This window comes from Oncorhynchus kisutch, linkage group LG14, assembly GCF_002021735.2.
Source record: "Oncorhynchus kisutch isolate 150728-3 linkage group LG14, Okis_V2, whole genome shotgun sequence".
NCBI lineage: Eukaryota > Metazoa > Chordata > Actinopteri > Salmoniformes > Salmonidae > Oncorhynchus > Oncorhynchus kisutch.
The window spans coordinates 7,641,110-7,669,046 of NC_034187.2; the positions used below are offsets into that span (position 1 = coordinate 7,641,110).

Consider the following 27,937-nt stretch of genomic DNA (forward strand, 5'->3'; position numbering starts at 1 on the left):
ATTTTTCAAAGTAGCCACCTGTTTGCCTTGATGACAGCTTTGCACACTCTTGGCATTCTCTCAACCAGTTTCATGAGGAATGCTTTTCCAACAGTCTTGAAGGAGTTCCCACATATGCTGAGCACTTGTTGGCTGCTTTTCCTTCACTCTGTGGTCCAACTCATCCCAAACCATCTCAATTGGGTTGAGGTTGGGTGATTGTGGAGGACAGGTCATCTGATGCAGCACCATCACTCTCCTTCTTGGAGACTTTTGACTGTTACTGTATACGTACATGAATAAATGACAAATAGCATTTTACTTACACCATGTCTATAACGGGCTATAAATACAGCCTCGATATAAACTTAAACATTCACTTCTTGGAGAGAGAAAGAAACACTTATTACTTGGATTGACAAATGATCAATGTTTACGGCACCCTCTCACTCCAGCCTTGTGTGAGAATCTGCCAGGCTGAGACCTTATCAGATGTGGCCTGGTGCCACAGGGTCGTAAATTACTCTGTGCTTGAGCAAGCTCCAAGAACTGTCTGGGAGGACTCTAGAGAGGAGAGGAGCAGAATGGCCTTTTTTTTCTACACTAGGTCCAAAAGGCTCCTTAACAGCTTCTACCCCCAAGCCATAAGACTGCTGAACAGTCAATCTAATGGCTACCTGGGCTATTTGCATTGACCCCACCCCCACATTTTTATGCTGCTGCTACTCACTGTCTATTTTATAGTCACTGTACCCCTACCTACATGTACTGTACATATTACCTCAATTGTCTCTACTAAACATTGACCCCAGTATATAGCCTCGTTATTGCTATTTTACATTTTCTTAACTCGTATTTTTCTTAAAACTTCATTGTTGTTTAAGGGCTTGTATATACACTACCGTTCAAAAGTTTGGGGTCACTTAGAAATGTCCTTGTTTTCGAAAGAAAAGCTTTTTTCCCCCGTCCATTAAAATAACATCAACTTGATCAGAAATACAGTGTAGACATTATTAATGTTGTAAGTGACTATTGTAGCTGGAAACGACAGATTTTTCATGGAATATCTACATAGGCGTACAGAGGCCCATTATCAGCAACCATCACTCCTGTGTTCCAATGGCACGTTTTGTTAGCTAATCTAAGTTTATCATTTTAAAAGGCCAATTGATCATTAGAAAACTCCTTTGCAATTATGTTCTGATTAAAGAAGCAATAAAACAGGCCTTCTTTAGACTAGTTGAGTATCTGGAGCATCAGCAATTGTAGGTTTGATTACAAGCTCGAAATTGCCAGAAACGATGAATTTCTTCTGAAACTTGTCAGTCTATTCTTGTTCTGAGAAATGAAGGCTGTTCCATGCTGTGTGCGGTTACATAAACTGCTGTAACTTTTCATCCGAATATAAATGTTTTGCTTTTTTGTCTGAGTTGTTGCAAAGTGGAAAAATTTGCTGATTTGTGTGATTTCTCAAAGACAATGACAAGTTGGATGGAAGTGATGATGTCACAATGGGGATCTTTAGAACGATTAATAATGTAAACAAGTTTAACAGAGACCATTCCGGACGTTTTGAATATCGTTTCTGGCGTGCAGAAGAAGAAGAAGTATGTTGAATATCTAAGCTGGGGCTCTTGCTTCGCAAGCCCCACAATTAATCTCATTGGTACAAGACTGTTCAGTCTGTTGAATATTCCATCAATGAAAAGATGGATTTCTTGGCTGAATGAGGGTTTTATTAAACCTTCAAAAGGGACACACACACACACACACACACAATAAAGGAAGTTTATAAAATAAAGTAATTGACAGGAAAAGTAATTTACTACATCAATTATAGTCACAACCGCTCCCCTTCATTTGTGTAACAGGGTGAATGGAATGGAGAAATGGTTTACAATAGGCAGAGTAGGGATCAACAGACGGCATGTGTATAACGTTTCCCTGAATAATGCACTACTTTTGACCAGAGCTCTACATTAGTGTACATTAGGACACAATTTCAACTGTTGATGAAGCCACCTGAAATCAATGGCTGCATACCAATTGTCCATCCCTCTCCTCGTGGATATCCAAGCATTAGGTAGGTGTAAGCATTGGCTTGAGCTATTTTAGACCGTGGTTAAATCCCTGAGATGAGAAGAAATGTGTAAATCCATACTTTGGGAGAAGGACAATGGATATAGAGCCAATGTTAATGGTCACAATGGATATAGAGCCAATGTTAATGGTCACAATGGATATAGAGCCAATGTTAATGGTCACAATGGATATAGAGCTAATGTTAATGGTCACAATGGATATAGAGCTAATGTTAATGGTCACAATGGATATAGAGCTAATGTTAATGGTCACAATGGATATAGAGCCAATGTTAATGGTCACAATGGATATAGAGCTAATGTTAATGGTCACCATGGATATAGAGCCAATGTTAATGGTCACAATGGATATAGAGCTAATGTTAATGGTCACAATGGATATAGAGCCAATGTTAATGGTCACAATGGATATAGAGCCAATGTTAATGGTCACAATGGATATAGAGCCAATGTTAATGGTCACAATGGATATAGAGCTAATGTTAATGGTCACCATTGAGTCATTAGTTTAAAAAAAATGGGTATTCTCTCAAAGGGAAAATAACTGACAAGTTGTTGCAGTAGTAGGTAGGATAACAGATCAAGAGCTGTATAAATATATTTTCCAGAGAAATTATACAAACAGCGGGGTGTTAGGGGGTGTTCCCTCTGCTGTTTCCTGAAGTCCACAATCATCTCCTTAGTTTTGTTGACGTTGAGTGTGAGGTTATTTTCCTGACACCACACTCCGAGGGCCCTCACCTCCTCCCTGTAGGCCGTCTCGTCGTTGTTGGTAATCAAGCCTACCACTGTTGTGTCGTCCGCAAACTTGATGATTGAGTTGGAGGCGTGCGTGGCCACGCAGTCGTGGGTGAACAGGGAGTACAGGAGAGGGCTCAGAACTCAGAATCATTGTTGTTTCTCTGTTTACTATTCAAAATATTGTACTTATTTTAGTCAACTACGAAATGAACTGGTCTCAAATACATTAGCATGACTAGGCTACACAGAACCACGGTGGACCCCATTGTAAAATTAGAGTTTCTTTTTCTCCTATTAAAACTGTCCCAGTGCAAAATGCCAAGCTCTGCCCAATGGGGCGTCGTTTATGGAGAGCTCTGAAGTAAACGGTCCTATCATCACATGGCTCTATTATCTCACCACACCGAACCTGGCACGTTATTATTCCTTATGTCATTTTTCGACTACCGCTTTAGACTGCCTACTATTTATTTGTTATTTTTTTATTTCACCTTTATTTAACCAGGTAGGCTAGTTGAGAACACCTTTATTTAACGAGGTAGGCTAGTTGAGAACACCTTTATTTAACCAGGTAGGCTAGTTGAGAACACCTTTATTTATCCAGGTAGGCTAGTTGAGAACACCTTTATTTAACCAGGTAGGCTAGTTGAGAACACCTTTATTTAACCAGGTAGGCTAGTTGAGAACACCTTTATTTAACCAGGTAGGCTAGTTGAGAACAAGTTCTCATTTGCAACTGCGACCTGGCCAAGATAAAGCATAGCAGTGTGAACAGACAACACAGAGTTACACATGGAATAAACAATTAACAAGTCAATAACACAGTAGGAAAAAAGGGGAGTCTATATACATTGTGTGCAAAAGGCATGAGGAGGTAGGCGAATAATTACAATTTTGCAGATTAACACTGGAGTGATAAATTATCAGATGGTCATGTACAGGTAGAGATATTGGTGTGCAAAAGAGCAGAAAAGTAAATAAAAACAGTACGGGGATGAGGTAGGTAAAAATGGGTGGGCTATTTACCGATGGACTATGTACAGCTGCAGCGATCGGTTAGCTGCTCAGATAGCACGTTTGAAGTTGGTGAGGGAGATAAAAGTATACTATCTGTGATGATATTGTTCATAGTTATGCTGCCATATCGTAGCGATAGTTGCTCGGAAGAAACATACTTGTATTTGCAATGACAATGAGAAAATAATCGCCATTTTCACTACCTGGATATGTCTTGCTTGTGGTTGATATATGTAGCCCTGCACGAGCTGTGGCGTGCGCGATCCAGAAGGGCTTGTAGGAGCGGCTCATGTTTGATATGCTTGCCAAAATATACTGTTACAACAAAGTGTGTATAAACATGACGATCATGTCTTTTGTGTAGGCTACAACATGAAACAACATGAAATCGCACTTGAGGCATGGAACGCATAGGTCGAAAATGAAGACTTTATTTAGCTTAGGCTGGAGCACGAAGCAGCATCTCTGTAGGCAGCAGACACGTAAACAAATATCCTGCACAAATCACCAAATCAATAGCATCGGCAAATCAGTTTCCAGAAAATCCGCAACCGGATAATAATTAATGATCTACTTAACATGGACAGATTTTGGGCAGAGTGAACACTCGTTTTTGCCTCTCGCTCTCTGGTTTCGAGGAACAAAGCCCAGCAGGGATCATTTGATTAAAGTCTGTTGTCAAAGCTTGTGTCCATTTAGAATCTCCCTGGATGACATAATCATTTAATAGCATGTAACCTTGTTTAATGAATACAAGGCAATACAATGAAGGTGTTATAAAGAGTGGAACAACACGTTTTTTTACCCCCTCTTTAGTTTTTAATCGCATTACTAATCCAATACTTGTGTAGACAATAGAACATTGCTTCAAACCATCATAGGAGAAGTTGTGTTTGACTGCATTTCTATTTAACAACAACAAAAAACGAATATAAAACCCAACAACCAATATATCACCACGGTTACATGGATAATGAAAGGTAGTAGACAATCTAAATATGCAGAGAATACACTACTAGGCAAATATAAAATCGAATGGATGTAAGTTGCTGGTATAGAAAAAAAAGTTTTGAGTTTTGAATAGTTAATAGTCTAGTTATTCTATGTTGTTTTTTGTTGCACTAACACACCTGTTTCAAATAAACAGGTGATCCTCAGTCTGGACCACCGTCAGTCTAATCAGTTGTGTTTAGTGCAGGGCTGGACCAAAAGACGGAACACCTACAGTAGTGGGCTCCCAAGTGGGCTCCCGAGTGGCGCAGTAGTTTAAGGCACTACAGACACCCTGGTTCGAATCCAGGCTGTATTACAACCGGCTGTGATTGGGAGTCCAATAGTGCGGCGCTCAATTGACCCAGCGTCCTCCGGGTTTGGCCGGTGTTGGCTGTCATTGTAAATAAGAATTTGTTCTTAACTGACTTGCCTAAAAGGTTACATTTGAAATGTTTTATTTGTCAAGTAGCTCTCCAGAACTATTAGAGATGGACACCACTGCCCTACTCAAATACAGTTAGGACCTTACTAACCCTTACAGTATACCCAGAAACACAAACTACCACATTAACAGATAGAAAATATTATGTACCAGATGTGTACCAGAATGTAACCCATTATGTTTTATAGCCTATAAACCCATCACTCAACCAGAGTACAGTCACTTGCTAAGCACCCAATCTTTTGACTGTTCTCTTTGAACTGCAGGAGCATCACATCTCAAAGTGCAACAAATCACCCTGAAACTGCTGCAGCGCAAAGGAATGGTTTGTCCAGCAAAGCATCACCTCAGCACGCTTCCAACTGCAGTCTTCTGTCCGTCCTATTTGGTCCTCGGTTTACGTATACATAGAGATGTACATCCACTGGAAGAAGAAGATTTTTAAAAAATCAAGAAACATCATGTAGTGTTTATTAAGTGTATATAATAGTATCAAGTTGGGTTTGACCTCTGAGTGAACCTCTTCCAATAAGAAATGTCCCCAAATGAAATGCAATTTTAAAAAAAATCTCTCGCTGTTCTCCGTTGTCTTGACAACTAGAAAGGTGTGCCATCTCATAATGTACACTCAAAGGTTCAACACCTACTGTAGGACTGGAGTTGAAAACCCCTGGTGATGAAGTAGCTTTATTAACTGTTACCTCATTCTCTTGAAGAGATATGACCCCTCCATCATTGAGTTGTCTGAATATTTCTGTTGAGAAGGGCACAAATTACATTATAATACAATGTCGATAAACACAGTACCATGGCTTCAAACCCTCATCTAGCATAGGGTTTCCACAATCCTCATTATGTCTGCCATGGCTCTCACAGGGTGATCCTAATTAGTTTTCTAGATCAGGGTTTTCCAAACTCGGTCGTGCCCCCCCCCCCCCCCCCCCCTCTGTGCACGTTTTAGATTTTGCCATAGCACTTCACAGCTTATTGAAATAATCCAAGCTTGATCATGAGTTGATTATTGAAATAAGCTGTGTAGTGCTATGGTAAAAACCAAAACGTGCACTGAAGGACAGATGGGGGGGGGGGGGGGGGGGTGGACACTGATATAGCAAACTAACTAAGATCAAACCTGTGAGTGCCATGACAGACATAATGAGGAATGTGTCCTTGTGTGCATGCACCAAGATGTATTGTGAACTATTCTTTAGTTGTGGACTTACTGGCCATGCAGTCCATGCGTAGGACGAGGCTGATGAAACTCTCCAGGCTGATGATTCCAGAAGATCCACCGTAGCGCAGAGCCATCAGGTTCAACATGTCATCACCCACCCTGATCCCTGTAGAGGAGAGGAGAGGCAGACTGGGTTCACATCTCACACCTTTAGTTCACTGGGTAAGATGTATTGCACATCAGCTGTCATGTAAATGGACTAATGTTTCGTCTTACCCTAATAGTAGAGGTATCTGCAGTCTTGTGTGCATGCACAAAGATGTATTGTGAACTATTCTTTAGGTGTGGACTTACTGGCCATGCAGTCCATGCGTAGGACGAGGCTGATGAAACTCTCCAGGCTGATGATTCCAGAACATCCACCGTAAGATGTATTACGCATCAGCTGTCATGTAAATGGACTAATGTTTCGTCTTACCCTAATAGTAGAGGTATCTGCAGTGAGTGAAATTATGATGGATGTTGTGACAGGAATGAGGCAACTTATTGAATTAAAGGTCACAAGTGTGGAAGGTTCAAAGGACAAACTAGCACCTGTAAAAATACAGATGTTGCCGATCATGCCAGACAATGGGCCAACTTGTGCTCAGCGTTCAACGCCATAGTGCCCTCAAGCTAAGGACCCTTGGACTAAACACCTCCCTCTGCAACTGGATCCTGGACTTCCTGAGGGGCTGCCCCCTGGTGGTGAGGGTAGGTTACAACACATCCGCCACGCTGACCCTCAACACAAGGGCCCCTCAGGGGTGTGTGCTCAGTCCCCTCCTGTACTCCCTGATCACTCATGACTGCACGGCCGGGCATGACTCCAACACCATCATTAAGTTTTCCGATGACACAATAGTCGTAGGCCTGATCACCGACAAAGTAGAGACAGCCTATATGGAGGAGGTCAGAGACCTGGCCTTGTGGTGCCAGGACAACAACCTCTCCCTCAACGTCATGAAGAGGGCACAACAAAACCTATTCCCCCTCAGGAGACTGAGACCCATGGACTGGGTCCATGGGTCCTCAGATCCTCAAAAGGTTCTACAGCTGCACAATCGAGACCATCCTGACTGGTTGCATCACTGCCTGGTATGGCAACTGCTCGGCCTCCGCCTGCAAGGCACTATGGAGGGTAGTGCGTACGGCCCAGTACATCACTGGGGCCAAGCTTCCTGTCATCCAGGACCTCTATACCAGGCGGTGTCATAGGAGAGCCCTAAAAATTGTCAAAGACGCTAGCTACCCAAGTCATAGACTGTTCGCTCTGCTACTGCACGGCAAACGGTAACGGAGTGCCAAGTCTAGGTCCAAGAGGCTTCTAAACAGCTTCTACCCACCTAAGCTATAAGATTCCTGAACATCTAATCAAATGGCAACCCAGACTATTTGCATTCCCCCCCCCCCCCCTCTTTTACACTGCTGCTACTCTCTGTTGTTATCATCTATGCATAGTCACTTTAATAACTCTACCTACATGTACATATTACCTCAACTAACCGGTGCCCCCACACATTGACTCTGTACCGGTACCCCTTTGTTTATAGTCTCGCTATTGTTATTTTACTGCTTCTCTTTAATTACTTGTTTCTTTTATTTCTTATTCATATATATATTTTTTATAAACTGCATTGTTGTTTAGGGGCTCGTAAGTAAGTATTTCACTTTTCTACTGCTTCCCTCACTCGGATCGGACCGGGTCTGGATCTGACCAGGTCTGTACGGAACTGGTCTAGTTGTCCTTAGGTCCGTTTGGAATGGGTCTCTATGTTTTAAAGAAAATGGATGGGGAAAGCCCCAGGTCCATTTCAGAACAGGTCCAAACTTCTTGGATCTGTGAAGGCCTCTAGTTGGAGTTAGGTTATAGCCCATCACATCAGTTTGGATTATTACAAATTTAAGGACGGACTGCTACCCTGATTATCCTAACTCCGACTTGCGCGTAAATCATGCACTGATGTGAAGTTTTCCTGATTTTTACATTAGGCCCTAAAATATATTTTGGTTTGTTTGTTTGTCTGTCATGTCAGAAGTTACCTGAAGCCATGATTGCGTTCCTCAGTTCACTCAATGACAACATTCCAGATCGGTCTTCATCTGTGCGGAAGAAGATGTCCTGGATGATGTAAGAACATAAAAATCCTACTTTCAGGTAAACCATACTTGGAAAATTTGAAGAATTTAATAATAATAATAATAATAATAATAATATTTATAACCCGATAGAGGTTTTGCCACAGACCTGCTAATTAATTTACCTTGTACACGGTAACTTTTCTCCATAGACGTAGAAATTCTGCAACGTTCAGTTTTCCAGTGATTGATGTCTGGAGAAGGAATGGTTAAGGAAATCTACAAAGGCAGAATACAACATTTTTAGATACAATTCTACCAGAGAGTGCCCTTAGATCATGGGACAAGGCTGGACTTGACCATTGCACTTGAATCATTCTCCCTGTGAATGGCTAGGCTCACTACGCTTATGAAACCACACTATTACAGAGACTTTAATATTACCGTCCGCAAATTATATGGTGAAAAAATGTGTAGGGAGGCAGAGGCACAGAAACTACCATCCATACCTTTGTCAGATAACTGCACAATCGAGACCATCCTGACTGATTGCATCACTGCCTGGTATGGCAACTGCTCGGCATCTGACCGTAAGGCGCTACAAAGGGTAGTGCGTAAAGCCCAGTACATCACTGGGGCCAAGCTTCCTGCCATCCAGGACCTATATAATAGGCGGTGTCAGAGGAAAGCCCATAACATTGTCAGAGACTCCAGTCACCCAAGTCATAGTGTGTTTTCTTTGCTACTGCACAGCAAGCGGTACCGGAGCGCCAAGACTAGGACAAAAGACTCCTTAACAGCTTCTACCCCCAAGCCATAAGACACTGCTGAACAATTGAATCAAATGGCCACCGGACTATTACATTGACCCCCTCCCTCCATTTGTTTTGTACACTGCTACAACTCGCTGTTTATTATCTATGCATCGTCACGTCACCCCTACCTACATGTACAAATTACCTCGACTAACCTGTACCCCCACACACTGACTCGGTACCGGTACCCCTGTATATAGCCTCCACACTGACTCGGTACCGGTACCCCTGTATATAGCCTCCACACTGACTCGGTACCGGTACCCCTGTATATAGCCTCCACACTGACTCGGTACCGGTACCCCCTGTATATAGCCTCCACACTGACTCGGTACCGGTACCCCCTGTATATAGCCTCCACACTGACTCGGTACCGGTACCCTTGTATATAGCCTCCACACTGACTCGGTACCGGTACCCCCTGTATATAGCCTCCACACTGACTCGGGAACCGGTACCCCTGTATATAGCCTCCACACTGACTCGGGAACCGGTACCCCTGTATATAGCCTCCACACTGACTCGGTACCGGTTACCCCCTGTATATAGCCTCCACACTGACTCGGGAACCGGTACCCCCTGTATATAGCCTCCACACTGACTCGGTACCGGTACCCCCTGTATATAACCCCCACACTGACTCGGTACCCCGGTACCCCCTGTATATAACCCCCACACTGACTCGGTACCGGTACCCCCTGTATATAGCCTCCACACCGACTCGGTACCGGTACCCCCTGTATATAGCCTCCACACCGACTCGGTACCGGTACCCCCTGTATATAGCCTCCACACCGACTCGGTCCCGTAACACCCTGTTATATAGCCTCCACACTGAATCTCGGGTCCCGTAACACCATGTATATAGCCTCCACACTGACTCGGTCCCGTAACACCCTGTATATAGCCTCCACACTGACTCGGTCCCGTAACACCCTGTATATAGCCTCCACACTGACTCCGTCCCGTAACACCCTGTATATAGCCTCCACACTGACTCGGTCCCGTAACACCCTGTATATAGCCTCCACACTGACTCGGTCCCGTAACACCCTGTATATAGCCTCCACACTGACTCGGTACCGGTACACCCTGTATATAGCCTCCACACTGACTCGGTCCCGTAACACCCTGTATATAGCCTCCACACTGACTCGGTCCCGTAACACCCTGTATATAGCCTCCACACTGACTCGGTCCCGTAACACCCTGTATATAGCCTCCACACTGACTCGGTCCCGTAACACCCTGTATATAGCCTCCACACTGACTCGGTCCCGTAACACCCTGTATATAGCCTCCACACTGACTCGTCCCGTAACACCCTGTATATAGCCTCCACACTGACTCGGTCCCGTAACACCCTGTATATAGCCTCCACACTGACTCGGTCCCGTAACACCCTGTATATATCCTCCACACTGACTCGGTCCCGTAACACCCTGTATATAGCCTCCACACTGACTCGGTACCGGTACCCCCTGTATATAGCCTCCACACTGACTCGGTCCCGTAACACCCTGTATATAGCCTCCACACTGACTCGGTCCCGTAACACCCTGTATATAGCCTCCACACTGACTCGGTCCCGTAACACCCTGTATATAGCCTCCACACTGACTCGGTCCCGTAACACCCTGTATATAGCCTCCACACTGACTCGGTCCCGTAACACCCTGTATATAGCCTCCACACTGACTCGGTCCCGTAACACCCTGTATATAGCCTCCACACTGACTCGGTCCCGTAACACCCTGTATATAGCCTCCACACTGACTCGGTCCCGTAACACCCTGTATATAGCCTCCACACTGACTCGGTCCCGTAACACCCTGTATATAGCCTCCACACTGACTCGGTCCCGTAACACCCTGTATATAGCCTCCCACACTGACTCGGTCCCGTAACACCCTGTATATAGCCCTCCACACTGACTCGGTCCCGTAACACCCTGTATATAGCCTCCACACTGACTCGGTCCCGTAACACCCTGTATATAGCCTCCACACTGACTCGGTCCCGTAACACCCTGTATATAGCCTCCACACTGACTCGGTCCCGTAACACCCTGTATATAGCCTCCACAACTGACTCGGTCCCGTAACACCCTGTTAATAGCCTCCACACTGACTCGGTCCCGTAACACCCTGTATAGCCTCCACACTGACTTCTGTCCCCGTAACAAACCCTGTAATATAGCCTCCACACTGACTCGGTCCCGTAACACCCTGTATATAGCCTCCACACTGACTCGGTCCCGATAACACCCCTGTATATAGCCTCCACACGACTCGGTCCCGTACCCCCTGTATATAGCCTCCAACTGACTCGGTCCCGTAACACCCTGTATATAGGCCTCCACACTGACTCGGTCCCGGAACACCCTGTATATAGCCTCCCACACTGACTCGGTCCCGTAACACACCTGTATATAGCCGCCACACTGACTCGGTCCCGTAACACCCTGTATATAGCCTCCACACTGACTCGGTCCCGTAACACCCTGTATATAGCCTCCACACTGACTCTGTCCCGTAACACCCTGTAGATATAGCCTCCACACTGACTCGGTCCCGTAACCCCTGTATATAGCCTCCACCTGACTTCGGTCCCATAACACCCTGTATATAGCCTCCACACTGACTCGGTCCCGTAACACCCTGTATATAGCCTCCACACTGACTCGGTCCCGTAACACCCTGTATATAGCCTCCACACTGACTCGGTCCCGTAACACCCTGTATATAGCCTCCACACTGACTCGGTCCCGTAACACCCTGTATATAGCCTCCACACTGACTCGGTCCGTAACACCCTGTATATAGCCTCCACACTGACTCGGTCCCGTAACACCCTGTATATAGCCTCCACACTGACTCGGTCCCGTAACACCCTGATATATAGCCTCCCCACTGACTCGGTCCCGTAACACCCTTGTATATAGCCTCCACACTGACTCGGTCCCGTAACACCCTGTATATAGCCTCCACACTGACTCGGTCCCGTAACCACCCGTCAGTATAGCCCACACACTGACTCCAGGGTACCGTACCCCCTGTAGCATAGCCTCCACACTGACTCAAGGCTCCCGTAACACCCTGGTACTATAGGCCTTCCACACTTCGCGACTCGGTCCCGTAACACCCTGTATATAGCCTCCCACACTTGGACCTCGGTCCCGTAACACCCTGTATATAGCCTCCACACTGACTCGGTCCCGTAACACCCTGTATATAGCCTCCACACTGACTCGGTCCCGTAACACCCTGTATATAGCCTCCACACTGACTCGGTCCCGTAACACCCTGTATATAGCCTCCACACTGACTCGGTCCCGTAACACCCTGTATATAGCCTCCACACTGACTCGGTCCCGTAACACCCTGTATATAGCCTCCACACTGACTCGGTCCCGTAACACCCTGTATATAGCCTCCACACTGACTCGGTCCCGTAACACACCCTGTATATAGCTCCACACTGACTCGGTCCCGTAACACACCTGTATATAGCCTCCACACTGACTCGGTCCCGTAACACCCTGTATATAGCCTCCACACTGACTCGGTCCCGTAACACCCTGTATATAGCCTCCACACTGACTCGGTCCCGTAACACCCTGTATATAGCCTCCACACTGACTCGGCCTAACACCCTGTATATCCTCCACACTGACTCGGTCCCGTAACACCCTGTATATAGCCTCCACACTGACTCGGTCCCGTAACACCCTGTATATAGCCTCCACACTGACTCGGTCCCGTAACACCCTGTATATAGCCTCCACACTGACTCGGTCCCGTAACACCCTGTATATAGCCTCCACACTGACTCGTCCCGTAACACCCTGTATATAGCCTCCACACTGACTCGTCCCGTAACACCCTGTATTAAGCCTCCACACTGACTCGGTCCCGTAACACCCTGTATATAGCCTCCACACTGACTCGGTCCCGTAACACCCTGTATATAGCCTCCACACTGACTCGGTCCCGTAACACCCTGTATATAGCCTCCACACTGACTCGGTCCCGTAACACCCTGTATATAGCCTCCACACGACTCGGTCCCGTAACACCCTGTATATAGCCTCCACACTGGACTCGGTCCCTTAAACACCCTGGTATATAGCCTCCCACACTGACTCGGTCCCGTAACACCCTGTATATAGCCTCCACACTGACTCGGTCCCGTAACACCCTGTATATAGCCTCCACACTGACTCGTCCGTAACACCCTGTATATAGCCTCCACCTGACTCGTCCCGTACACCCTGTATATCCTCCCAACTGACTCGGTCCGTAACACCCTGTATATAGCCTCCACACTGACTCGGTACCGTACACCCTGTATATAGCCTCCACACTGACTCGGTCCCGTAACACCCTGTATATAGCCTCCACACTGACTCGGTCCCGTAACACCCTGTATATAGCCTCCACACTGACTCGGTCCCGTAACACCCTGTATATAGCCTCCACACTGACTCGGTCCCGTAACACCCTGTATATAGCCTCCACACTGACTCGGTCCCGTAACACCCTGTATATAGCCTCCACACTGACTCGGTACCGTAACACCCTGTATATAGCCTCCACACTGACTCGGTCCCGTAACACCCTGTATATAGCCTCCACACTGACTCGGTCCCGTAACACCCTGTATATAGCCTCCACACTGACTCGGTCCCGTAACACCCTGTATATAGCCTCCACACTGACTCGGTCCCGTAACACCCTGTATATAGCCTCCACACTGACTCGGTACCGTAACACCCTGTATATAGCCTCCACACTGACTCGGTACCCGTAACACCCTGTATATAGCCTCCACAACTGACTCGGTCCCGTAACACCCTGTATATAGCCTCCACACTGACTCGGTCCCGTAACACCCTGTATATAGCCTCACACTGACTCGGTCCCGTACACCCTGTATATAGCCTCCACACTGACTCGGTCCCGTAACACCCTGTATATAGCCTCCACACTGACTCGGTCCCGTAACACCCTGTATATAGCCTCCACACTGACTCGGTACCGTAACACCCTGTATATAGCCTCCACACTGACTCGGTCCCGTAACACCCTGTATATAGCCTCCACACTGACTCGGTCCCGTAACACCCTGTATATAGCCTCCACACTGACTCGGTCCCGTAACACCCTGTATATAGCCTCCACACTGACTCGGTCCCGTAACACCCTGTATATAGCCTCCACACTGACTCGGTCCGTAACACCCTGTATATAGCCTCCACACTGACTCGGTCCCGTAACACCCTGTATATAGCCTCCACACTGACTCGGTCCCGTAACACCCTGTATATAGCCTCCACACTGACTCGGTCCCGTAACACCCTGTATATAGCCTCCACACTGACTCGGTCCCGTAACACCCTGTATATAGCCTCCACACTGACTCGGTCCCGTAACACCCTGTATATAGCCTCCACACTGACTCGGTCCCGTAACACCCTGTATATAGCCTCCACACTGACTCGGTCCCGTAACACCCTGTATATAGCCTCCACACTGACTCGGTCCCGTAACACCCTGTATATAGCCTCCACACTGACTCGGTCCCGTAAACACCCTGTATATAGCCTCCACACTGACTCGGTCCCGTAACACCCTGTATATAGCCTCCACACTGACTCGGTCCCGTAACACCCTGTATATAGCCTCCACACTGACTCGGTCCCGTAACACCCTGTATATAGCCTCCACACTGACTCGGTCCCGTAACACCCTGTATATAGCCTCCACACTGACTCGGTCCCGTAACACCCTGTATATAGCCTCCACACTGACTCGGTCCCGTAACACCCTGTATATAGCCTCCACACTGACTCGGTACCGTAACACCCTGTATATAGCCTCCACACTGACTCGGTCCCCGTAACACCCTGTATATAGCCTCCACACTGACTCGGTCCGTAACACCCTGTATATAGCCTCCACACTGACTCGGTCCCGTAACACCCTGTATATAGCCTCCACACTGACTCGGTCCCGTAACACCCTGTATATAGCCCTCCACACTGACTCGGTCCCGTAACACCCTGTATATAGCCCTCCACACTGACTCGGTCCCGTAACACCCTGTATATAGCCTCCACACTGACTCGGTCCCGTAACACCCTGTATATAGCCTCCACACTGACTCGGTCCCGTAACACCCTGTATATAGCCTCCACACTGACTCGGTCCCGTAACACCCTGTATATAGCCTCCACACTGACTCGGTCCCGTAACACCTGTATATAGCCTCCACACTGACTCGGTCCCGTAACACCCTGTATATAGCCTCCACACTGACTCGGTCCCGTAACACCCTGTATATAGCCTCCACACTGACTCGGTCCGTAACACCCTGTATATAGCCTCCACACTGACTCGGTCCCGTAACACCCTGTATATAGCCTCCACACTGACTCGGTCCCGTAACACCCTGTATATAGCCTCCACACTGACTCGGTCCCGTAACACCCTGTATATAGCCTCCACACTGACTCGGTCCCGTAACACCCTGTATATAGCCTCCACACTGACTCGGTCCCGTAACACCCTGTATATAGCCTCCACACTGACTCGGTCCCGTAACACCCTGTATATAGCCTCCACACTGACTCGGGTCCCGTAACACCCTGTATATAGCCTCCACACTGACTCGGTCCCGTAACACCCTGTATATAGCCTCCACACTGACTCGGTCCCGTAACACCCTGTATATAGCCTCCACACTGACTCGGTCCCGTAACACCCTGTATATAGCCTCCACACTGACTCGGTCCCGTAACACCCTGTATATAGCCTCCACACTGACTCGGTCCCGTAACACCCTGTATATAGCCTCCACACTGACTCGGTCCCGTAACACCCTGTATATAGCCTCCACACTGACTCGGTCCCGTAACACCCTGTATATAGCCTCCACACTGACTCGGTCCCGTAACACCCTGTATCCACTGACTCGGTCCCGTAACACCCTGTATATAGCCTCCACACTGACTCGGTCCCGTAACACCCTGTATATAGGCCTCCACACTGACTCGGTCCCGTAACACCCTGTATATAGCCTCCACACTGACTCGGTCCCGTAACACCCTGTATATAGCCTCCACACTGACTCGGTCCCGTAACACCCTGTATATAGCCTCCACACTGACTCGGTCCGTAACACCCTGTATATAGCCTCCACACTGACTCGGTCCCGTAACACCCTGTATATAAGCCTCCACACTGACTCGGTCCCGTAACACCCTGTATATAGCCTCCACACTGACTCGGTCCCGTAACACCCTGTATATAGCCTCCACACTGACTCGGTCCCGTAACACCCTGTATATAGCCTCCACACTGACTCGGTCCCGTAACACCCTGTATATAGCCTCCACACTGACTCGGTCCCGTAACACCCTGTATATAGCCTCCACACTGACTCGGTCCCGTAACACCCTGTATATAGCCTCCACACTGACTCGGGTCCCGTAACACCTGTATATAGCCTCCACACTGACTCGGTCCCGTAACACCCTGTATATAGCCTCCACACTGACTCGGTCCCGTAACACCCTGTATATAGCCTCCACACTGACTCGGTCCCGTAACACCCTGTATATAGCCTCCACACTGACTCGGTCCCGTAACACCCTGTATATAGCCTCCACACTGACTCGGTCCCGTAACACCCTGTATATAGCCTCCACACTGACTCGGTCCCGTAACACCCTGTATATAGCCTCCACACTGACTCGGTCCCGTAACACCCTGTATATAGCCTCCACACTGACTCGGTCCCGTAACACCCTGTATATAGCCTCCACACTGACTCGGTCCCGTAACACCCTGTATATAGCCTCCACACTGACTCGGTCCCGTAACACCCTGTATATAGCCTCCACACTGACTCGGTCCCGTAACACCCTGTATATAGCCTCCACACTGACTCGTCCCGTAACACACTGACTAACACCCTGTATATAGCCTCCACACTGACTCGGTCCCGTAAACACCCTGTATATAGCCTCCACACTGACTCGGTCCCGTAACACCTGTATATAGCCTCCACACTGACTCGGTCCCGTAACACCCTTATATAGCCTCCACACTGACTCGGTCCCGTAACACCCTGTATATAGCCTCCACACTGACCTCGGTCCCGTAACACCCTGTATATAGCCTCCACACTGACTCGGTCCCGTAACACCCTGTATATAGCCTCCACACTGACTCGGTCCCGTAACCACCCTGTATATAGCCTCCACACTGACTCGGTCCCGTAACACCCTGTATATAGCCTCCACACTGACTCGGTCCCGTAACACCCTGTATATAGCCTCCACACTGACTCGGTCCCGTAACCCTGTATATTAGCCTCCACACTGACTCGGTCCGTAACACCCTGTATATAGCCTCCACACTGACTCGGTCCCGTAACCACCCTGTATATAGCCTCCACACTGACTCGGTACCGTAACACCCTGTATATAGCCTCCACACTGACTCGGTCCCGTAACACCCTGTATATAGCCTCCACACTGACTCGGTCCCGTAACACCCTGTATATAGCCTCCACACTGACTCGGTCCCGTAACACCCTGTATATAGCCTCCACACTGACTCGGTCCCGTAACACCCTGTATATAGCCTCCACACTGACTCGGTCCCGTAACACCCTGTATATAGCCTCCACACTGACTCGGTCCCGTAACACCCTGTATATAGCCTCCACACTGACTCGGTCCCGTAACACCCTGTATATAGCCTCCACACTGACTCGGTCCCGTAACACCCTGTATATAGCCTCCACACTGACTCGGTCCCGTAACACCCTGTATATAGCCTCCACACTGACTCGGTCCCGTAACACCCTGTATATAGCCTCCACACTGACTCGGTCCCGTAACACCCTGTATATAGCCTCCACACTGACTCGGTCCCGTAACACCCTGTATATAGCCTCCACACTGACTCGGTCCCGTAACACCCTGTATATAGCCTCCACACTGACTCGGTCCCGTAACACCCTGTATATAGCCTCCACACTGACTCGGTCCCGTAACACCCTGTATATAGCCTCCACACTGACTCGGTCCCGTAACACCCTGTATATAGCCTCCACACTGACTCGGTCCCGTAACACCCTGTATATAGCCTCCACACTGACTTCGGTCCCGTAACACCCTGTATATAGCCTCCACACTGACTCGGTCCCGTAACACCCTGTATATAGCCTCCACACTGACTCGGTCCCGTAACACCCTGTATATAGCCTCCACACTGACTCGGTCCCGTAACACCCTGTATATAGCCTCCACACTGACTCGGTCCCGTAACACCCTGTATATAGCCTCCACACTGACTCGGTCCCGTAACACCCTGTATATAGCCTCCACACTGACTCGGTCCCGTAACACCCTGTATATAGCCTCCACACTGACTCGGTCCCGTAACACCCTGTATATAGCCTCCACACTGACTCGGTCCCGTAACACCCTGTATATAGCCTCCACACTGACTCGGTCCCGTAACACCCTGTATATAGCCTCCACACTGACTCGGTCCCGTAACACCCTGTATATAGCCTCCACACTGGACTCGTCCCGTAACACCCTGTATATAGCCTCCACACTGACTCGGTCCGTAACACCCTGTATATAGCCTCCACACGACTCGGTCCCGTAACACCCTGTATATAGCCTCCACACTGACTCGGTCCCTTAACACCCTGTATATAGCCTCCACACTGACTCGGTCCGTAACACCCTGTATATAGCCTCACACTGACTCGGTCCCGTAACACCATGTATATAGCCTCCACACTGGACTCGGGTCCCGTAACACCCTGTATATAGCCTCCACACTGACTCGGTCCCGTAACACCCTGTATATAGCCCTCCACACTGACTCAGGATCCCGTAACACCCTGTATATAGCCCTCCACCACTGACTCGGTCCCGTAACACCCTGTATATAGCCTCCACACTGACTCGGTCCAGTCCCCGTAACACCCTGTATATAGCCTCCACACTGACTCGGTCCCGTAACACCCTGTATATAGCCTCCACAACTGACTCGGTCCCGTAACACCCTGTATATAGCCTCCACACTGACTCGGTCCCCGTAACACCCGGTATATAGCCTCCACACTGACTCGGGTCCCGGTACACCCTGTATATAGCCTCCCACACAGACTCGGTCCCGTAACACCCTGTATATAGCCTCCACACTGACTCGGTCCCGTAACACCCTGTATATAGCCTCCACACTGACTCGGTCGCCAGTAACACCCTGTATATAAGGCCTCCACACTGACTCGGTCCGTAACACCCTGTATATAGCCTCCACACTGACGCGGTCCCGTACACCCTGTATATAGCCTCCACACTGACTCGGTCCCGGTAACACCCTGTATATAGCCTCCACACTGACTCGGTCCCGTAACACCCTGTATATAGCCTCCACACTGACTCGGTCCCGTAACACCCTGTATATAGCCTCCACACTGACTCGGTCCCGTAACACCCTGTATATAGCCTCCACACTGACTCGGTCCCGTAACACCCTGTATATAGCCTCCACACTGACTCGGTCCCGTAACACCCTGTATATAGCCTCCACACTGACTCGGTCCCGTAACACCCTGTATATAGCCTCCACACTGACTCGGTCCCGTAACACCCTGTATATAGCCTCCACACTGACTCGGTCCCCGTACACCCTGTATATAGCCTCCACACTGACTCGGTCCCGTAACACCCTGTATATAGCCTCACACTGACTCGGTCCCGTAACACCCTGTATATAGCCTCCACACTGACTCGGTCCCGTAACACCCTGTATATAGCCTCCACACTGACTCGGTCCCGTAACACCCTGTATATAGCCTCCACACTGACTCGGTCCCGTAACACCCTGTATATAGCCTCCACACTGACTCGGTCCCGTAACACCCTGTATATAGCCTCCACACTGACTCGGTCCCGTAACACCCTGTATATAGCCTCCACACTGACTCGGTCCCGTAACACCCTGTATATAGCCTCCACACTGACTCGGTCCCGTAACACCCTGTATATAGCCTCCACACTGACTCGGTCCCGTAACACCCTGTATATAGCCTCCACACTGACTCGGTCCCGTAACACCCTGTATATAGCCTCCACACTGACTCGGTCCCGTAACACCCTGTATATAGCCTCCACACTGACTCGGTCCCGTAACACCCTGTATATAGCCTCCACACTGACTCGGTCCCGTAACACCCTGTATATAGCCTCCACACTGACTCGGTCCGTAACACCCTGTATAAGCCTCCACACTGACGTAACACCCTGTATATAGCCTCCACACTGACTCGGTCCGTAACACCCTGTATATAGCCTCCACACTGACTCGGTCCCGTAACACCCTGTATATAGCCTCCACACTGACTCGGTCCGTAACACCCTGTATATAGCCTCCCACACTGACTCGGTCCCGTAACACCCTGTATATAGCCTCCACACTGACTCCGGTCCCGTAACACCCTGTATATAGCCTCCACACTGACTCGGTCCCGTAACACCCTGTATATAGCCTCAACACTGACTCGGTCCCGTAACAACCCTGTATATAGCCTCCACACTGACTCGGTCCCGTAACACCCTGTATATAGCCTCCACACTGACTCGGTCCCGTAACACCCTGTATATAGCCTCCACACTGACTCGGTCCCGTAACACCCTGTATATAGCCTCCACACTGACTCGGTCCCGTAACACCCTGTATATAGCCTCCACACTGACTCGGGTCCCGTAACACCCTGTATATAGCCTCCACACTGACTCGGTCCGTAACACCCTGTATATAGCCTCCACACTGACTCGGTCCCGTAACACCCTGTATATAGCCTCCACACTGACTCGGTCCCGTAACACCCTGTATATAGCCTCCACACTGACTCGGTCCCGTAACACCCTGTATATAGCCTCCACACTGACTCGGTCCCGTAACACCCTGTATATAGCCTCCACACTGACTCGGTCCCGTAACACCCTGTATATAGCCTCACACTGACTCGGTCCCGTACACCCTGTATATAGCCTCCACACTGACTCGGTCCCGTAACACCCTGTATATAGCCTCCACACTGACTCGTCCCCGTAACACCCTGTATATAGCCTCCACACTGACTCGGTCCCGTAACACCCTGTATATAGCCTCCACACTGACTCGGTCCCGTAACACCCTGTATATAGCCTCCACACTGACTCGGTCCCCGTAACACCCTGTATATAGCCTCCACACTGACTCGGTCCCGTAACACCCTGTATATAGCCTCCACACTGACTCGGTCCCGTAACACCCTGTATATAGCCTCCACACTGACTCGGTCCGTAACACCCTGTATATAGCCTCCACACTGACTCGGTCCCGTAACACCCTGTATATAGCCTCCACACTGACTCGGTCCCGTAACACCCTGTATATAGCCTCCACACTGACTCGTCCCGTAACACCCTGTATATAGCCTCCACACTGACTCGGTCCCGTAACACCCTGTATATAGCCTCCACACTGACTCGGTCCCGTAACACCCTGTATATAGCCTCCACACTGACTCGGTCCCGTAACACCCTGTATATAGCCTCCACACTGACTCGGTCCCGTAACACCCTGTATATAGCCTCCACACTGACTCGGTCCCGTAACACCCTGTATATAGCCTCCACACTGACTCGGTCCCGTAACACCCTGTATATAGCCTCCACACTGACTCGGTCCCGTAACACCCCTGTATATAGCCTCCACACTGACTCGGTCCCGTAACACCCTGTATATAGCCTCCACACTGACTCGGTCCGTAACACCCTGTATATAGCCTCCACACTGACTCGGTCCCGTAACACCCTGTATATAGCCTCCACACTGACTCGGTCCCGTAACACCCTGTATATTAGCCTCCACACTGACTCGGTACCGTAACACCCCTGTATATAGCCTCCACACTGACTCGGTCCCGTAACACCCTGTATATAGCCTCCACACTGACTCGGTCCCGTAACACCCTGTATATAGCCTCCACACTGACTCGGTCCCGTAACACCCTGTATATAGCCTCCACACTGACATCGGTCCCCGTAACACCCTGTTATATGCCTCCACACTGACTCAGTCCCGTAACACCCTGTATATAGCCTCACACACTGACTTCGGGTCCCCGTAACACCCTGTATATAGCCTCCCACACTGGACTCGGTCCCGTAACACCCTTGACTATAGCCTCCAACACTGACTCGGTCCACCGTAACACCCTGTATATAGCCTCCACACTGACTCGGTCCCGTAACCCCTGTATATAGCCTCCACACTGACTCGGTCCCGTAACACCCTCCGTAAAACCAGTAATAGCCTCCACACTGACCTCGGTCCCGTAACACCCTGTATATAGCCTCCACACTACTCGGTCCCGTAACACCCTGTATATATCCTCCACACTGACTCGGTCCCGTAACACCCTGTATATAGCCTCCACACTGACTCGGTCCCGTAACACCCTGTATATAGCCTCCACACTGACTCGCGTCCCCGATTAAAACCCGGTATATTAGCCTCCACACTGACTCGTGGTCCCCCGTAACACCCTAGTATATCAGCCTCCACACTGACTCGGTCCCGTAACACCCTGTATATAGCCTCCACACTGACTCCGTCCCGTAACACCCTGTATATAGCCTCCACACTGACTCGGTCCCGTAACACCCTGTATATAGCCTCCACACTGACTCGGTCCCCGTAACACCCTGTATATAGCCTCCACACTGACTCGGTCCCGTAACACCCTGTATATAGCCTCCACACTGACTCGGTCCCGTAACACCCTGTATATAGCCTCCACACTGACTCGGTCCCGTAACACCCTGTATATAGCCTCCACACTGACTCGGTCCCGTAACACCCTGTATATAGCCTCCACACTTGACTCGGTCCCGTAACACCCTGTATATAGCCTCCACACTGACTCGGTCCCGTAACACCCTGTATATAGCCTCCACACTGACTCGGTCCCGTAACACCCTGTATATAGCCTCCACACTGACTCGGTCCCGTAACACCCTGTATATAGCCTCCACACTGACTCGGTCCCGTAACACCCTGTATATAGCCTCCACACTGACTCGGTCCCGTAACACCCTGTATATAGCCTCCACACTGACTCGGTCCCGTAACACCCTGTATATAGCCTCCACACTGACTCGGTCCCGTAACACCCTGTATATAGCCTCCACCACTGACTCGGTCCCGTAACACCCTGTATATAGCCTCCACACTGACTCGGTCCCGTAACACCCTGTATATAGCCTCCACACTGACTCGGTCCCGTAACACCCTGTATATAGCCTCCACACTGACTCGGTCCCGTAACACCCTGTATATAGCCTCCACACTGACTCGGTCCCGTAACACCCTGTATATAGCCTCCACACTGACTCGTCCCGTAACACCCTGTATATAGCCCTCCACACTGACTCGGTCCCGTAACACCCTGTATATAGCTCCACACTGACTCGGTCCCGTAACACCCTGTATATAGCCCTCCACACTGACTCGGTCCCGTAACACCCTGTATATAGCCTCCACACTGACTCGGGTCCCGTAACACCCTGTATATAGCCTCCACACTGACTCGGTCCCGTAACACCCTGTATATAGCCTCCACACTGACTCGGGTCCCGTAACACCCTGTATATAGCCTCCACACTGACTCGGTCCCGTAACACCCTGTATATAGCCTCCACACTGACTCGGTCCCGTAACACCCTGTATATAGCCTCCACACTGACTCGGTCCCGTAACACCCTGTATATAGCCTCCACACTGACTCGGTCCCGTAACACCCTGTATATAGCCTCCACACTGACTCGGTCCCGTAAACACCCTGTATATAGCCTCCACACTGACTCGGTCCCGTAACACCCTGTATATAGCCTCCACACTGACTCGGTCCCGTAACACCCTGTATATAGCCTCCACACTGACTCGGTCCCGTAACACCCTGTATATAGCCTCCACACTGGACTCGGTCCCGTAACACCCCTGTATATAGCCTCCACACTGACTCGGGTACCCGTAACACCCTGTATATAGCCTCCACACTGACTCGGTCCCGTAACACCCTGTATATAGCCTCCACACTGACTCGGTCCCGTAACACCCTGTATATAGCCTCCACACTGACTCGGTCCCGTAACACCCTGTATATAGCCTCCACACTGACTCGGTCCCGTAACACCCTGTATATAGCCTCCACACTGACTCGGTCCCGTAACACCCTGTATATAGCCTCCACACTGACTCGGTCCCGTAACACCCTGTATATAGCCTCCACACTGACTCGGTACCGTAACACCCTGTATATAGCCTCCACACTGACTCGGTCCCGTAACACCCTGTATATAGCCTCCACACTGACTCGGTCCCGTAACACCCTGTATATAGCCTCCACACTGACTCGGTCCCGTAACACCCTGTATATAGCCTCCACACTGACTCGGTCCCGTAACACCCTGTATATAGCCTCCACACTGACTCGGTCCCGTAACACCCTGTATATAGCCTCCACACTGACTCGGTCCCGTAACACCCTGTATATAGCCTCCACACTGACTCGGTCCCGTAACACCCTGTATATAGCCTCCACACTGACTCGGTCCCGTAACACCCTGTATATAGCCTCCACACTGACTCGGTCCCGTAACACCCTGTATATAGCCTCCACACTGACTCGGTCCCGTAACACCCTGTATATAGCCTCCACACTGACTCGGTCCCGTAACACCCTGTATATAGCCTCCACACTGACTCGGTCCCGTAACACCCTGTATATAGCCTCCACACTGACTCGGTCCCGTAACACCCTGTATATAGCCTCCACACTGACTCGGTCCCGTAACACCCTGTATATAGCCTCCACACTGACTCGGTCCCGTAACACCCTGTATATAGCCTCCACACTGACTCGGTCCCGTAACACCCTGTATATAGCCTCCACACTGACTCGGTCCCGTAACACCTGTATATAGCCTCCACACTGACTCGGTCCCGTAACACCCTGTATATAGCCTCCACACTGACTCGGTCCCGTAACACCCTGTAATAGCCTCCACACTGACTCGGTCCCGTAACACCCTGTATATTAGCCTCCACACTGACTCGGTCCCGTAACACCCTGTATATAGCCTCCACACTGACTCGGTCCCGTAACACCCTGTATATAGCCTCCACACTGACTCGGTCCCGTAAACACCCTGTATATAGCCTCCACACTGACTCGGTCCCGTAACACCCTGTATATAGCCTCCACACTGACTCGGTCCCGTAACACCCTGTATATAGCCTCCACACTGACTCGGTCCCGTAACACCCTGTATATAGCCTCCACACTGACTCGGTCCCGTAACACCCTGTATATAGCCTCCACACTGACTCGGTCCCGTAACACCCTGTATATAGCCTCCACACTGACTCGGTCCCGTAACACCCTGTATATAGCCTCCACACTGACTCGGTCCCGTAACACCCTGTATATAGCCTCCACACTGACTCGGTCCGTAACACCCTGTATATAGCCTCCACACTGACTCGGTCCCGTAACACCCTGTATATAGCCTCCACACTGACTCGGTCCCGTAACACCCTGTATATAGCCTCCACACTGACTCGGTCCCGTAACACCCTGTATATAGCCTCCACACTGACTCGGTCCCGTAACACCTGTATATAGCCTCCACACTGACTCGGTCCCGTAACACCTGTATATAGCCTCCACACTGACCCACACTGACTCGGTCCCGTAACACCCTGTATATAGCCTCCACACTGACTCGGTCCCGTAACACCCTGTATATAGCCTCCACACTGACTCGGTCCCGTAACACCCTGTATATAGCCTCCACACTGACTCGGTCCCGTAACACCCTGTATATAGCCTCCACACTGACTCGGTCCCGTAACACCCTGTATATAGCCTCCACACTGACTCGGTCCCGTAACACCCTGTATATAGCCTCCACACTGACTCGGTCCCGTAACACCCTGTATATAGCCTCCACACTGACTCGGTCCCGTAACACCCTGTATATAGCCTCCACACTGACTCGGTCCCGTAACACCCTGTATATAGCCTCCACACTGACTCGGTCCCGTAACACCCTGTATATAGCCTCCACACTGACTCGGTCCCGTAACACCCTGTATATAGCCTCCACACTGACTCGGTCCCGTAACACCCTGTATATAGCCTCCACACTGACTCGGTCCCGTAACACCCTGTATATAGCCTCCACACTGACTCGGTCCCGTAACACCCTGTATATAGCCTCCACACTGACTCGGTCCCGTAACACCCTGTATATAGCCTCCACACTGACTCGGTCCCGTAACACCCTGTATATAGCCTCCACACTGACTCGGTCCCGTAACACCCTGTATATAGCCTCCACACTGACTCGGTCCCGTAACACCCTGTATATAGCCTCCACACTGACTCGGTCCCGTAACACCCTGTATATAGCCTCCACACTGACTCGGTCCCGTAACACCCTGTATATAGCCTCCACACTGACTCGGTCCCGTAACACCCTGTATATAGCCTCCACACTGACTCGGTCCCGTAACACCCTGTATATAGCCTCCACACTGACTCGGTCCCGTAACACCCTGTATATAGCCTCCACACTGACTCGGTCCCGTAACACCCTGTATATAGCCTCCACACTGACTCGGTCCCGTAACACCCTGTATATAGCCTCCACACTGACTCGGTCCCGTAACACCCTGTATATAGCCTCCACACTGACTCGGTCCCGTAACACCCTGTATATAGCCTCCACACTGACTCGGTACCGTAACACCCTGTATATAGCCTCCACACTGACTCGGTCCCGTAACACCCTGTATATAGCCTCCACACTGACTCGGTCCCGTAACACCCTGTATATAGCCTCCACACTGACTCGGTCCCGTAACACCCTGTATATAGCCTCCACACTGACTCGGTACCGTAACACCCTGTATATAGCCTCCACACTGACTCGGTCCCGTAACACCCTGTATATAGCCTCCACACTGACTCGGTCCCGTAACACCCTGTATATAGCCTCCACACTGACTCGGTCCCGTAACACCCTGTATATAGCCTCCACACTGACTCGGTCCCGTAACATCCTGTATATAGCCTCCACACTGACTCGGTCCCGTAACACCCTGTATATAGCCTCCACACTGACTCGGTCCCGTAACACCCTGTATATAGCCTCCACACTGACTCGGTCCCGTAACACCCTGTATATAGCCTCCACACTGACTCGGTCCCGTAACACCCTGTATATAGCCTCCACACTGACTCGGTCCCGTAACACCCTGTATATAGCCTCCACACTGACTCGGCCCCGTAACACCCTGTATATAGCCTCCACACTGACTCGGCCCCGTAACACCCTGTATATAGCCTTATGTTATTGTGTTACTTTTTATTTTATTTTTTTATGTTTACTTTAGTTTATTTGGGA

At 49.7% G+C, this 27,937-nt stretch overlaps 1 protein-coding gene across 3 annotated transcripts in view; it reads right to left on the reverse strand.

Moving 5' to 3' along the window:
- Positions 1–4,241: 4,241 nt before the first annotated feature.
- LOC109884540 (calpain-1 catalytic subunit-like) overlaps positions 4,242–27,937 on the reverse strand; it is a 46,020-nt gene continuing 22,324 nt past the window's right edge. For 2 of the 3 annotated variants that reach the window (XR_004202663.1, XM_031787743.1), the window contains 5 exons: positions 8,752–8,820; positions 8,531–8,609; positions 6,498–6,614; positions 5,976–6,028; positions 4,242–5,698 (listed from right to left, as the gene is read on the reverse strand). Coding sequence is in view for 1 of the 3 variants with exons in the window: in XM_031787743.1 (XP_031643603.1) it covers positions 5,672–5,698; positions 5,976–6,028; positions 6,498–6,614; positions 8,531–8,609; positions 8,752–8,820 (345 nt within the window). In the remaining 2 variants the exon portion in view is untranslated. Of the gene's footprint in view, positions 5,699–5,975; positions 6,029–6,497; positions 6,615–8,530; positions 8,610–8,745; positions 8,821–27,937 lie in introns of those variants that run through there. The other variant, XR_004202664.1, reaches the window with a different exon arrangement.